At 41.4% G+C, this 13,774-nt stretch overlaps 1 protein-coding gene across 2 annotated transcripts in view; it reads left to right on the top strand.

The window, feature by feature from the left end:
* The first annotated feature begins 2,929 nt into the window (after window positions 1-2,929).
* RETREG1 (reticulophagy regulator 1) overlaps window positions 2,930-13,774 on the top strand; it is a 63,075-nt gene continuing 52,230 nt past the window's right edge. The window contains exon 1 of one of the 2 annotated variants that reach the window (XM_068670837.1): window positions 2,930-3,270. In XM_068670837.1, the coding sequence (XP_068526938.1) occupies window positions 3,023-3,270 (248 nt within the window). In that variant the 5' untranslated portion in view covers window positions 2,930-3,022. The remainder of the gene's footprint in view (window positions 3,271-13,774) is intronic. The other variant, XM_068670838.1, reaches the window with a different exon arrangement.

The raw sequence follows: 13,774 nt of genomic DNA, 5'->3' as shown, positions 1-13,774 counted from the left end.
AGCATGCATGAAGCTTCAGGCAGAAACAGAAGTAAAGAAAGGTGCATTCTATGTATATCAACATCATGTATGACACCAGTCTTTAAAAAGAGTTCAAGTGATCCAGGGAACTAAAGGCTTTTAATGTTAATTAGGGAATATAAAATAAACAACATAACTAGCGGACACCTGGAGAAATATAATCTACTGGGGAGAGGCAGTACAGACTGTACAATAAAGCTCTGTGTTGGAGTTCTTTGATGGCCTTAATGACCTGCGCATGAGGGAAAACTATTTCATGTGGATTTCCAAAAAGCTTTTGGCAAAACCTAAAGCCTAAGGCTTTAGGAAAGCTATGAAACCACAAAAGAAGTGAAGTTCTGATGTGGAAGAATAGTTGGCTGTAAGATAGGGAACAGACAATAAGAGGAAATGGTCCGCTCTCAACATAGAGAAGAGACCACCACTGAAGTTCTGCAGGGGTTCTGCAGAGGCAGGGGATGTGGGGGGAAACCCAATCCCAGATCCAACTGTACAACAACAAGTTCTGAACTGATTGTTATCACTAAGAGATAAAATAGTGACAGTGTAATAGTTTCTGGAAAATACCGACTCAGTATTTGGAACCAGTTTTAAAAAACAAAATCAGATGCTAGAAATTATTACCAAAGGCACATCAGCACACCATAGAGCAGTGCTAGGAAACCTAAATCCATTACCCTACAATACACCACTTTGAATGCAGTGATGATGTGACTAGAACTGGACAAGAAGAATATACTAGAACTGAGAAATTTTCAGAGATGGGCAACAAGGATGAGCACTGCCATAGAACTGCTACTGTATGAAGAATGACTAAAACATGACTCTTCAGCCTCAAAACAGAGGCAAGGTAGGAAGTGGCATGGTGACGACGGGATACAGAGTCCATAATCATGCACTAACTACGGGTCATAAACAGGACAAGGGAAGTGGTTCTTCTCCTCTTTCTACCATGTGTGAGACCACACGTGGGACACGATGTTCAGTTCCAGGCTACCAAAACAAGACACCCGCTGACATCCTGTAATGAGTCCAGAGGGCCCATGGAATGCCAAGGGCCTGCAGCATGTGATGTAGAAGGAGGGACTGAGAGAGCTGGGCTTGTTCACTCTGGAGGACAGAAGGTGAATGGGGATCTAGATGATGATCTTCAAGGTCTCTTCCAACCCAAACCATTCTATGATCCTATGATCTACACGCAAAGTATGTAGTGTATGGTTATGGGACAGAGCAGTCCTCCTCCTCTTAGATGATGCACAGCAAATAAAGAGGTAGAGAACAAAAACTGCAGCATGAGAAATTTTGAATAGGAAATTCTTTGTGAAAAAAGTATTCTTCACAATGAAGGTGGTCAAACACTGGAACAGGCAGCCCAGAGCATGCTGTAGTATCTCCAATCCTCACAGACGTTCAGAACTAAGCTGGGCATGACAGGGAGTGACCTGATGTAACTGTTGAGTAAGAATGCAGACCAAATGTCTCCCAGACATTCCTTCCAAACTAACTTATTCTGTGGCCCTGTGATGAAATAAAACAGACAGGAAGCAAGGGTTTTTTTTGTTTGTTTGTTTGTTTTTTAAAAGGGGTGTGGGGTGAATCTACACAGCAGGTAGCTGTGTAACTCATTGATAAAGAATACTGTTGTGTCTAAGAACATGAATTCAAGGAGCTACTCTAGGAGCATTTGGAAGAGAAACCCAGTAGGGAATTACTAAATAAGCAAGCCATACTGGGCTCAAGAAATTTTCTGACCAGAAGACAGTTGGAGGCTGGGAGAGAATTGAAAAGATGAATAAAGCATTATATATATACTTGCTCAGTTCTTCTGTAGTCTACTTCTTCTAATTTTATTGTCTCCACTTCTGAGAAGAACCCACCCTAATAAATATTAACTTAAACTACTAAAAAGAAACAAACCAGAAAATATAGGACAGGGATTTTTGTGCCGTTTCAGAAACTATGGACATCTGTAGCTGATAATGAAAAACACATTGAAAGTCGCACTCCACCCTCAGTCCTCCTTTTCCTGTTGCATGAAGGCTATTCTGAGAAGCAGAAAAGATCTTCAGACTTCTTAGTTAGAACACTTAATATCTGCTTTATTGTTGAACATTTAACAGCTTAAAATCACATCTGGTAGATTTTTGTGTTACCACACACACATACACACACACAAACAGGTAATATCAATGAAGTGCAATATAAAGAAAAACAGAATCCACACCTTAATCCAAACAACAGAGAGAGATCTCTAGAGGCAAACATAAACATCGATATTTCTTTTTCTTTTGCCAAATTGCAGGCTTAATATACCTTCACTATTTAATAAATGTTCTTTAATTAAATGCAGTTATCTTCCTTTTGTCCTCAACCTAATTCAAGTTTTCATTGGTTTTAAAATGATTAATATAATTGTATGTGACAAACCGCTGGAGTTACTTGGTGGTCGTATTCAACATTTTAGACTGGAAACAGCCTTCTGGTCCAGCCGCTTGATCATAAATACTCCTCAGTTGCACCTAAAATCTTCTACCAGATGTGAGATTTGACAACATAGCGACACCTTGTATAAAGAGGAGCCATTACCCAAGCCATTAAAAAGACGGTCATAAAAGTTTTGAATGTATCAGACTGGTTGAATGTGTGAATTCTAACAGTCACAATAATGACTGCACGCTTTGATAGCTGTAAGCTCCGTTGACACAGCCATTTAGAACGCTTTCTCCACAGGCTTCATCCATCACCTACATTGCAGTCCCGTCCCGCCCCCCATGAGCCGCCCCCCACGCCCCGGCCCCGCGCACGCGCGCCCCGCGCTCCACCTGCCGCCGCCTCCCGTGCCCGCGGTGACGTCACCGGCGGCGGTTGGCGGCGGTTGGCGGCGGGTAACGGCCGCGCCCCGGCCCCGCCTCCCTCCCTCCCTCCCTCAGGCCGCCGGTGGCTGCCGTCGGTGCCGTCCCCTGGCAGCCGCAGCCCGGCCGCCGCCGCCTCAGCCTCAGCCATGGCGAGCGAGGAGCGCCGGCAGCCGGAGGCGGGCGGGGAGAGCGACGGCGGCGGCGGGCGGCAGCGGGCGGAGGCTCGGCGGCAGGCGGCGGGGCCGGGGCCGGTTGCCGAGGTGCCGGGCGGGGCCGGGGCGGCGCTGCTGGGTGAGACGGGGCTGGCGCTGGGCTGCTGCATCGCGGCGGCGCTCAGCTGGGAGCGGCCCCTGCGCAGCCTGGGCGGCTTCGTCTGCGCCAACCTGCTCTTCTGGTGCGTGGGGAGGCGGCCGTGCCTGGCCGGGGGGGGGTCCCCAAGGGCGTGGGGGCCGCGTTTTGGGAGCCTTTGTGCAGCAGGGGTCGGGCGAGCTGCGAGGTCCCTTCCAGCCATGCTACGAGCCCTGCTGCAGGGCACCTGTGCTCTGTCTCTTGGCCAAACTTTTTCTGCTCGGGTTGCATCGGGGGGGCGTCGTTGTTGTGTTTGCAGCGAGCCTTCTGTGCGTGCCTGTAGCAGACCACTTGCCTTTCATTGTGAAATTGCTTCAGAACTTTCCCCACATTGTAGCTGCTGGCGATGCCTTCAATTTTCTCATCTAAAATGTTGCTGTATGCCCACCCGTTTGCATGGAGCAGTCTGTGTACCAGGACTCCATCTAACGTTACAGCTGAGACTTTGAGACTGAACTGTGTCCTCTCCTGTGGCTAAAACTGCCCCATTTCCTCTCAAATGAATGAGAGGCAAACAACCAAAGAGGTGGATTAATGGCAAACTCCACTTAGTTCTCTGTAACCATAACAGCCTGATGTTTAAACACGCGATCATGGGAAGAGAACTTCCTGAAGCTTTGTGTTGCACGTGAAAGTCACTCTGTGCAAATATTTTCGAAAACATTTTATCCTCTTTAATCCCAGGAGCAGCACACGTGATGTCTAATTTAAGTTGACTTTTATTATCAGTCTTGCTCTTAAGTATCTTTGGTAAGCTTTTTCAGTGGGAAAGTTACGTGGTACTGCTCTTCTGGCTTCGGAGTTCATCTGCTCATTCAGCAATGTGGAAAGGTCATAATGCTTTATGTTTCTTTGAGATTGCTCTTGATTTTATCAGAGCCAGTGTTTGACAGGATTTGTTCAGTTCTGTATCTCAAGGAATAATAGCTACTGGGCAACCTGTTTGCCATTCTTTTGTGTGACTTTGGTCATAAGCAAAGTGTATACTGCGTGTAGTATATAACACGTACAGAAAATCTCCTGTGGTAGTCCTGCTGGCAGCTTGCTAAGTGGCCAGTATTTGATGTTATTTTATCAAAATGTGTAGCTCACTCTACTTTTTTTTATTGTCAGAATGAAAGCAAAAGCAGTCCTTGTGCTGACTCTTTTTTTTGGTGGCATTGTTGTCGCTCACCAGGAAGCTCTCTGTCCTGGTGCCACAGGATCTGAACGGTGGGAACGAATCAGGAAAGACTGCAGTACCGTTTCGGCTGGTAAAGCTCTGTGTTCCGAGACGGAAGGACATCAGGAATGGTCCTGTTAGCTAGCCTGTGAAATCAAACACTTAGAAAATGAAACACTCGCTTAAAGCTAGCCTCGCGTTTCCCTGCTTTAGTGTTGGCATCACGGATTTGCAGTGCAGTGTGGTTGCTGCTTCTGCTCTCCTCTCTGGAGATGCAGCTGGCCGTCTGGATTTGCCGTGACTCAGCCTCTCCTCACAGGGCTTTGCACTGCCAGGCCTCGAGGCCGAAGAAGGGCCCCTCAGTTACTGCCACACGCACCCGTGCCCTGTGCCTGGAAGCATCCCTGTCCCTGTGCAGGGGCGTTGCGTTCCCAGTGTGCGGGGCCTCTCATCTCTCTGTTCCTCAAAGCTGAGAAACGAGATTGGCCAGAAGGACAGGGAGCTGCTTCTGGATCAGTGGCAGTACTGGCGGGAGAGGGAGGAAGGGGAGGTGAAGTTTACTTGTGCTTCTTTCCAAATGTCAGAAGAGTGATCATAGTTCCTTCCTCCAACCCCATTAGTTTTGGTAGGGCAATGCCCTCCATTAGATTAGTTTTGAACCTATGTACGTCATTCAAAACCCCTTGCAGTACGAGATGCTGAGGGATAACTATTTTTATGATGTTTTGCCACAAGATCTTTTTTTAATATATTTGAATGTAAGCTCTTTCCCATGAAAAATCTTTAAACCATGGTACTATATAAAAGCATTTTCAGTGTTTTCTACTGAAATAACTTGCTTGTGGGTGCAAAAAATTTACTAATTTAATTTCATTCTGTTTTCCAAAATTCCTTCATTTTTGAACATGGCAAATAAATAACGATGGGCTGTTTTAAAAGGCTTAAAGCAATGAAGCAATGTGGTTTTGAGCATGACTTGTTGAGGTTCTTGGTCTGGGCATTACTGTATTCTAATATTTTTTAGTTTCCTTGGAAATTCCTAATGTAAAAGACTGCACAAAACTTCTAACCTAGCAAAAGCTAGTGCAATATGCTTTACTTTAATATTTTTAAGGATAGATAAATATCAAATATTTATAATAAAATTCAGCTTTGATATATACTGGTATATATTCAGCGAACTAACATTTTGTAAAAAAAAAAAATAAATTTAAAAAAAAATGAAACAAGGCTGACAACTGAAGTAGAAACAAATCTCCTGATTGAAAAAGAAGCCATCACTTATCACACCGTTATTTGTTCACTGTGAACAGCTTTAAACTCCCCTGCAAATGCCCTCAATGGAAGATATTTAAAATGAACAAGGGTTAAATATGTATTATTTAGCATCTAATTATCTGATGTGTGATTTGGATTGTTCCTGCTGTAGATAGTTTATGGACTGAGGTAAAAATGCCACCTAAGAAAATAAAAGAAAAAAGAGGAAAAGAGAATGTGGCATTTTTCTTATTTTATACATATAGTACAGAAAAAAAGGAGTGCTTCTTCCCACGTGCAGGCAAACTGCTGGTGCCAGAAGCTGAGGCTAGGCATTCCAAGTGTTAGGCAATGGATATCTAAAATCACACCTGAGATTGAAAGTGAAGTATTAAGAGTCAATGTTAGATTTTAATCTACTATCCTAGCTTAATTATTACCTTTTTGTGTGTGTATGGGAGGGGTTGGTGGTGGATAAAATAATTTCATTTTTATTCTCTCAGTCTGTCAAATATTTTTTTATGAGATCCAGGGGGCAAGTTTATTTTCAGTAATCCTATATTGTCATACGTCTTTTGTAGTTTGCAGATGGTTTGTGCATTTTTAACATCATACCTTAATTTCTGCAAGTCCATCCATAGATGTATCAGTTGTGTATATCCACTGATTACTCAAATCACAGATTTCTATAGGGTTTCTTGGGAACAGTGACAGTAAAAAGGCTAGGATCTAGTAGATCTGTCCCCTTGTGGAAAGATTTATTGCAATGTATTGCTGTATCCTGTTTGCTGTTCTCATTGCTGGCCCAAATCCAAATTTTCTTTGAGGATTTTTCTATACTTTCAGATATACAAATTGTATGTTACTACAGATCTCTTATTAACAACATAAGATGATTTTGTACTGGATGTACCAACTAGATTGACTATGTAAAAGACAGCTATCCTTCCTTGGTTTAAAGACAGGAAAGCTGGCCAAATTGTGCCATTAAAATAGTATCTTTTGACATCCATATGCAAATTTTGGGGGGTTTGGTCTTAGACCTGATGGATGTTTTGATTTTTATGGAAGAACAAATTAATCAAGAAACAAAGCAGTATTTCTTGTATCTTAAGTAGCCATTTGCATTGCTTCAGATAAAGACTGCTAGTAAAGTTATTCCAGGTATAAAATCTAACTGCTATTTAAGTATTAGTAACCAAAACACATTCAAAGTTCACAGGTTTGTTTTGTTGTTATTGTCTGGTTTGTGTTTTAGTAACTATCCAATTTTCTTTAAGACTTGCTATTAAAGTTTTTCTTACTTGGAATCCTGGCTAGGCAACGATAATGTTTTACCATGGAGAGATCTCAACATCTTTTTCATTTCTTAATTTATCCTTTTAAAGTAGGAAGATAGTGCTGGGCTAAACATTTCTTTCAGGTGTTTGCACACAAACTGTAGTGCCACTACCTATAAAGCAAGGTTTCAACAGGTCTATAGCAGTGTGTATACACGGTATATTCAACACCTGGATTTCTATTCTTTGTTATAAGATTTTTTTTTTTTAAGGGCTCCTGGATAGGCCAGTTTCTGGCTATTCATAACTGTGTGTTTGGTATAGCAAGGTTATGATGTTCCATTTTAAGCGTCTCAGAAAGGTGATTGTAAATTTCTACCTATTCTCAAAATTGAGCATAGGTACCACTCAGGAGGTAGCCCTCAGCAACAGGACATCTCAGGCATCAGGGCATTCTGAGCCTTAGGAATTTCACTGCTTACAAAATGCCATTTTCCTGGTTTTATCTGTTGTAGGAAGTCTCCTTATACTAGTGATGTTGTTCCTAGAAGGCCGATGTGGTGATCCTTGGTGTTTTTCAGTTGGTGTAGCAGTACTACCTGCGGGTTGTGAGGTTAGCAGCTGTTTTCCCCAGCAGTTTGTGTGGTGCTGTCTTTAATGATGACTCACTTAGTACTTGTACAAGGATCCTGTGGCTTTTTTCTATCCAAACCACTCATTACCAACAGCCACCAGCTGCCATTAGCAGGAAATTCACAGACACTCTGTATTGTCTCTATTGGCTATCTAAATTTGGCTTTTAATTTCACATAAATGGCTCTGGATTTTTGATGAGTCCAGTTATTGAAATTGCAAGTATCAGTGGCTTACGCCCTATTGCTTTAATCGGCTTACACAGTAATTCAGCTGTTTCAGAATCCCTTTTCCTCTCAGTCTTACACTTTCCCAGAAGTGAAGTTACAATTTCGATGGCAATACAAGTCATGATTTAGTTTTAGGGGCTACTTGTTTTCACCCAAGCAGTTTTAAGCTTATGTTCGCTTTTTCAACACACATTATTAACTTTTGAGGGTTTTGGAGGTAGAGTGGAACAGAAAGCTAAATTAATTAAATTTAGTTAAGAAAAAAAATAAAGCCATTAACTGAACAGCTTTTTAGTGACAGTTTGCATAGCTTTGGCTGAGAGGTTAGTTTACAAGAATGAAAATTGACATTGTTTATGAGCCAAGCTGCATTACATAAAAAACTGGGCAGTTCACAGCATTTTTTCAACCACTCAGAAGAAAACAGAATCTGTCAGAAAAGAAATTGAATAGGATAATTGAGGCACTGAGGGAAAGCGAGTTTTACTGAACAATTTAGGATCAAATCCAGGATGAGGACTTTCCAGAATATGGAAATCCCAAACAAAGCAGAATGGCAGAATTGTAACATGGCTTGGGTATTTCTGGCCTGGCGAAACTAATAAATTCTGTGTCTAGCACAGTTGTTGTGAGAGAAATATTTTTTTGTGTGTATTAACTGAAAATAATGAGACTTTCCAAATAATACATAGAATTTAGAGAAGAATGGAAGTTTTAGGGGGATATGTTATGCTCCTTGGTAGATGTTACAGGACTAACGAGAGCATTAAAGAAAAGGACATTTAGGGTAGCGTGGTAGAGGTGGGTTGTTTTAACATCAAACTGCTGCTACTGTATGACAAAATGGAATTAAGATTTCTTCAGTGCTTTCCCAGAGGTTAAATTAAAGTGATCTGGGCATGTTTTTACAAAAATAAAGGAAGCCAGGCTCTTTGATTTTGTGTTTGATTCAGAATAATTTTAACTAATGGAAATAGCCCATTTTTGCTGAAGTAGCAGTAGCATTTGATGTCCTGATAGACTCAGAAGGTATGGTGTTTAGGTCACTTAAGTTTCCACCTTCTTAATCTTTTTATTTCAAATACCTATCTGAATGCAATTGGTTAGAGAAAATATGATCTGCAAGCTACAAATGTTCAAACATAATTCTAACTTGCTTTTCCCAAGAGGTTTTCCTGCAAAGAGTGTGAGATAATTTTGTAGTGAGGCACTTTATTATTGACTTGTTCATATTTCCCAAATCACCAATATGATTCCAAAATTTACCACTTATAAGCAGGTTTATCTTTGATGATTAAATGGAAAGCATTTTAAAGTGTGTTTTTTTCTAATTTTTTGCTTAGAGAAGAATACTATTTTCATTTTTATTTGTACCTATTTATAAGCTAAAAATATTGTTTCTTCTAGTTGGGGTAGAGAGAATATGCAATTTGAATTTTTATCCTGTGTGTTGCTAACCTTTAGGTAATAATCACATAATTCTTCAGAAGTGTTCAGCAGCCTTTGCCTTTGGTAGTGCAACCTGCTCACAAACCTCTGAGAGAACCATCACTTCTAAGTGTGTCTGTTAAAGTTAAAACAGCTTGAGTTTGTGGCAATCTATTTCTTATGACAAGTTATCTCATTATTCCCAAATCTTTATTCCTAATATTATACAAGGTTTTCTAGAGAAAGAGCTACCAGGTTGTTTGATTCGATTTGTGCTTTCTGGCTGAACAATTACAATCCTAATCTGTTGAATAAAACCTGGCAAATAAGCTTCTTGAACAAAAGGTAGATTACTGTATTGTCTTTAACAAAGAAATAATTAAAGGGAATGTGGCAAGCTTTAGAATAGTAGTCATGCCACTTCTATTTTTTGTTGTTGTTTTCTTTTGACTTTTTTTTTTTTTTTAAGTGTTTAATGGTAGAATTTTTAGTCTTTTTCCCCAGGATAGTGCCAAACAGTTGGGTTAGTTTATAAGTCATGAATCAGCTACTTTCCAGTTCTTCATTCTATTCCTGTTGTAATATTTTATTGAAGTCTTAGATATCTACATTCTGGAGTGGCATACTTACAGAAAAAGAGAAAAAGGTGTTTCTTCTTAATTCATATCTCTACAGTGGCTTTTACTTTTCTCCACTAATGAAAAGTATTTTAAAACTTTTTAATGTATATATTTTAAGAAACAGTCCATTACAGTAATCTACATGTTTTGGCTAAACAGACACATGGCTATTTATGTTCAAGCTGCCAGACACTGGAAGTGGCAGTGTGGCCATTGTAAATTTGGATTAATATGCTGTGATTTCTTTGCAAAAAGGGAGTTGTGGAGTAAATATTTGTAGTGTTTTCTTGAAATATTTTTTTTCAACAACTTAGGCTTTTTTGTAGGGGTGAAGAGGGTTGTTAGAATTTATAAAGACTTCGTTCATTCTAAAATTTTTGGCAGTATATACTCAAATGTATTTTGTTATATGTGATATGTTTTCCTCTCTACAGCAGGGAACCTGCTATACCACAGCCTTTTGTGGTATCTTTCAGACTTGCAGATTAACAGTTAAATACCACATACATATATGTGGGTGGTTTTACCATGCCAGGCAGCTAAACACCACAACTGCTCTCTCACACCCCCTCCTTAGATGAGGAGGGGAAGAAGTAAAGTAAAGAACAGCTCACAGGCTGAGATAAGGATAATTTAATTAAAGGGAAAAAATAATAATTGTTAAGGAAGGATTATTATTAATTGAACAATTTAACTAAAGGAAAAACTAAAGGAAAAGGGGAAAAAGGAGGGGGGAAGGGAAAAAGGAAAAAGAAAAAAACAACAAAGAAAGGCTATGTGGAAGTGCAGAGGAAACAAATTACTCTCTACTTCCCACAAATGAGCGATGCTTGACCACGTCCTTGAAGCAGGGCCTCAACGCACATAGCCAGTGTTCAGGAGGAGGACCGACGTTTTCATGAGAGCCCACTCCTCCCCTCTTCTTCCTTTTTCCACCTTTGGACATCATATGGTATGGACTATCCCTTTGGTTGGTTTAGGTCAGCTGCCCTGGTGATTTTCCTTTCTTACTTTTTTACTTTTTTGCCCACCCCCTAGCAGGGTTAAAGAGAGTCCCGATGCTGTGCCAGCACTGCTCAGCAGCAGACACAACTGGTGTGATACCACTGCTGTTCTAGCTGCAAGTGCAGAGCACAGCACTGTATGGGCTGCTGCAGGGAAAGTTAACATCCCAGCCACACCCAGTACAATATAATAAGAGCAAATACAGACTGGATATTTTGCAAAAACAGCATGAGTAACTTTTTCTACTATAAGTGGGTATCTATGCTTTTTGTGCAGCAATAGGGAAAGGTTTTTTGCGCCATAATTCCTGATCAGGAAATACTTCAGCTCAGACCTAAATGCGCTAAAGGAACATCAGGAAAAATACTGAGCTTGAGTTCTGGATTTTAAATGCGTTGAATATTTGTGCATTTGGATTTTAATATTTATAGATACTGCATTTTAGTTATTTCCAGAACACAGATGATTAATATGAAAGTAATAATCCTTATCTACATACCATCACTATGGGCTTCTTTCTGGAACAGTGTCGGGCAGTTCTCTGTAAGAGCAGGAGCAGTCATACTTTCAGAGAAGTTGCACTGTGGGGTTTAAGAAAATGACTTTGTGCTGGAAAAGCTGCTATACTGGAAAGCTGCTATTACATCTCCTCTACAAAGCCACCTTTTTCCAGCCTGAGCAAGACCAGGTTCTTCATTTTTTTTCACACAACGCCAGTGCTCCAGCTCCTCCCCTCCCTCACCCCCAACTCCATCTTGGTGGTTGTCTGCTAAATTTGCTCCTCATCACTGATGTCTTTCATGTTTTGGGAGACCCAAAACCAAGCAAAGTATTCTAGATGTAATTTCATGACTGCTCTGTAAAGGGGAATTGCTCACCACCTGTGCTGTGCCTGAACTCCTGCAGATGCAGCCTGATACATTGTTAGCTTTCATCACTGCCAGCATGCACAATTCATGCTGGCTAAACCTACTGTCACTCAGGACCTGCGTGTCCTTTTCCAAGGAGTCTCCCCTCAGCCAGTCAGATGCAGGAGGTTGGTCTCTACCAGGTGCAGGACTTTTGCCTTTGAATTTCATCAATTTCATTTTCTTTCAGTTGTTGCCTCTAGTGTACTCAGCCAACCCCCCCCACCCACCCCATTCCCTGTGTAGTGTTAGTAATAAACTAACCAAAGGCTTGATCAGACAAAGGGCAACTTTTTAACCTACAGAACTGATGGGAACAACACCTGGGTCCCCATATTCATCTCTAGCACTCTGCAGTCCTTCTTTGTTTTTTTTTTTTTTTTTCCTGCTGTTCCTTGACAGTACCAGTTGTGCCCACATGCATGAAAACAACAAACAGTAGTCAAACCAGGTAAGCCTTAGCAAGACCTCAAATCCAGGCCATTGGCAAGCAGTGAGCCTCTCATGACAGTGTGTTTTTTCAGCAGCTGTCTGCTTCCATTCCCTGCAGAAGATAATCTTTAACCCCTGTTAGAAACTGTTAGTTTCTGCTTCCTCTTGGTCTGAGTGCTGTCTTCAGGCCCAGCTGGTTTTGAGGCCTCCTTTACTGCAGGTGTTTTCCCTGTATTGGCTATTACAGCATGGTATGGTACTGATTCTGCAAGTTCAGCTTGAAGGGCAGAGAAGGAACCTTTCCTCTGCTGCCAGAAGTCCCAGGCTTCCAGCCTCTCCCATCATGGGGATCTTCATCCACTGCTCAAGGTCTGCTTGGCCTTCCTGCTTTGCAATGCTGGATTTGAGTTGGTGCCTCTGCAAGATCTCTGCAGATACCGTATAAATCACCTGTTTGTAGAGTCATAGAAGGATGTGAATTGGAAGGACAACAGGAGGTCAGCTGGTCCAACCTGCCCAAAGTAGGTCCAGTTAGATCAAGTCGCTCGGGTGCTTACCCAAACAGATTCTGGAGATCATACTTCCCTGACGGTCTGTCCCTGCTTACTGCTTCCAGTAGGTCTTTCATTTGGCTGCTCCGTATGCCAACCAGCGACCATCTCCAGGTGAAACCGCTGTTGCCATCTGCCCAGGGGAGAGGCTTGAGGCATTTCTTGCAGCCCCCAAACCAGGTGGCTGTTTCCTGCCTCTGGAGCTCTGTCAGAGTGAAGGCCTCTCATGTCCTAGGGATGCCTTTTTCAACCAGTGTGGGGGCCTGAGTCCTGTGGCACCTCGTGGCTGGTTTTAAGAAGTCCCACACTGCCTGCAGCAGTCCCTGGCCACGTTGACATGCAGGCTACCCTGTTGTTAACTACTGAAGTCGTTATGTAAAATGCATAATTCTATGCATTGTTCTAGCCTTTGCTTTCTGAAAAAGCTATCACTATCAAAATAGTGCAGAATTTCATGAGGGAACAAATCTGTCTCTGGGAATGGTTATTTTCCACGCCACTTGTAACAGCACATTTTTTCAGTAGAAGAAATTGAACTTCAGCCTGTGTTGTTTACTGATTTAGAAAAAGCATAAAAGCTTCTTAAGTAAGTGTAGCTGTTGTTTTACTAAATTATTTTTGTGCAATATGTGGTGATGTCATTCTGGTGACTTCCAGTTTTGTCAGGAATGCTTGTGTTTTAGAAATACTCAAGTAAATTCTAATTAAAAAAATAAGGGGGGGGGAGGGAACCCCAAACCTAATTCCTAATAATAAGCAAAAGTACGACTGAAACTTTTTTGTTAATCTGGTTGCTATGCATCATGTTGATAATTCCTTCAAGAATTTTGAATCCCTACGCCATTAGCATACATGTAATACATGGTTTTCATATCCCGGCATGAAATCCTTTCCCCATTGCTGCACAAAAAGCATAGATACCCAGCACGGACTAACATTTTGGTAAGCTGAAGGTAGATACCTACCAAAAAAATAGGGAGGACATTGTCAGCCATTGACTGGTAATGGATTTGAGGATGTGTGTCAGAGTTGTCTGACATATGG

Source organism: Anas acuta, chromosome 2 (genome assembly GCF_963932015.1).
Source record: "Anas acuta chromosome 2, bAnaAcu1.1, whole genome shotgun sequence".
Classification (NCBI taxonomy): domain Eukaryota; kingdom Metazoa; phylum Chordata; class Aves; order Anseriformes; family Anatidae; genus Anas; species Anas acuta.
Note: the sequence above shows the minus strand (reverse complement) of the source record. Positions and strands in the feature narration are given on the sequence as shown.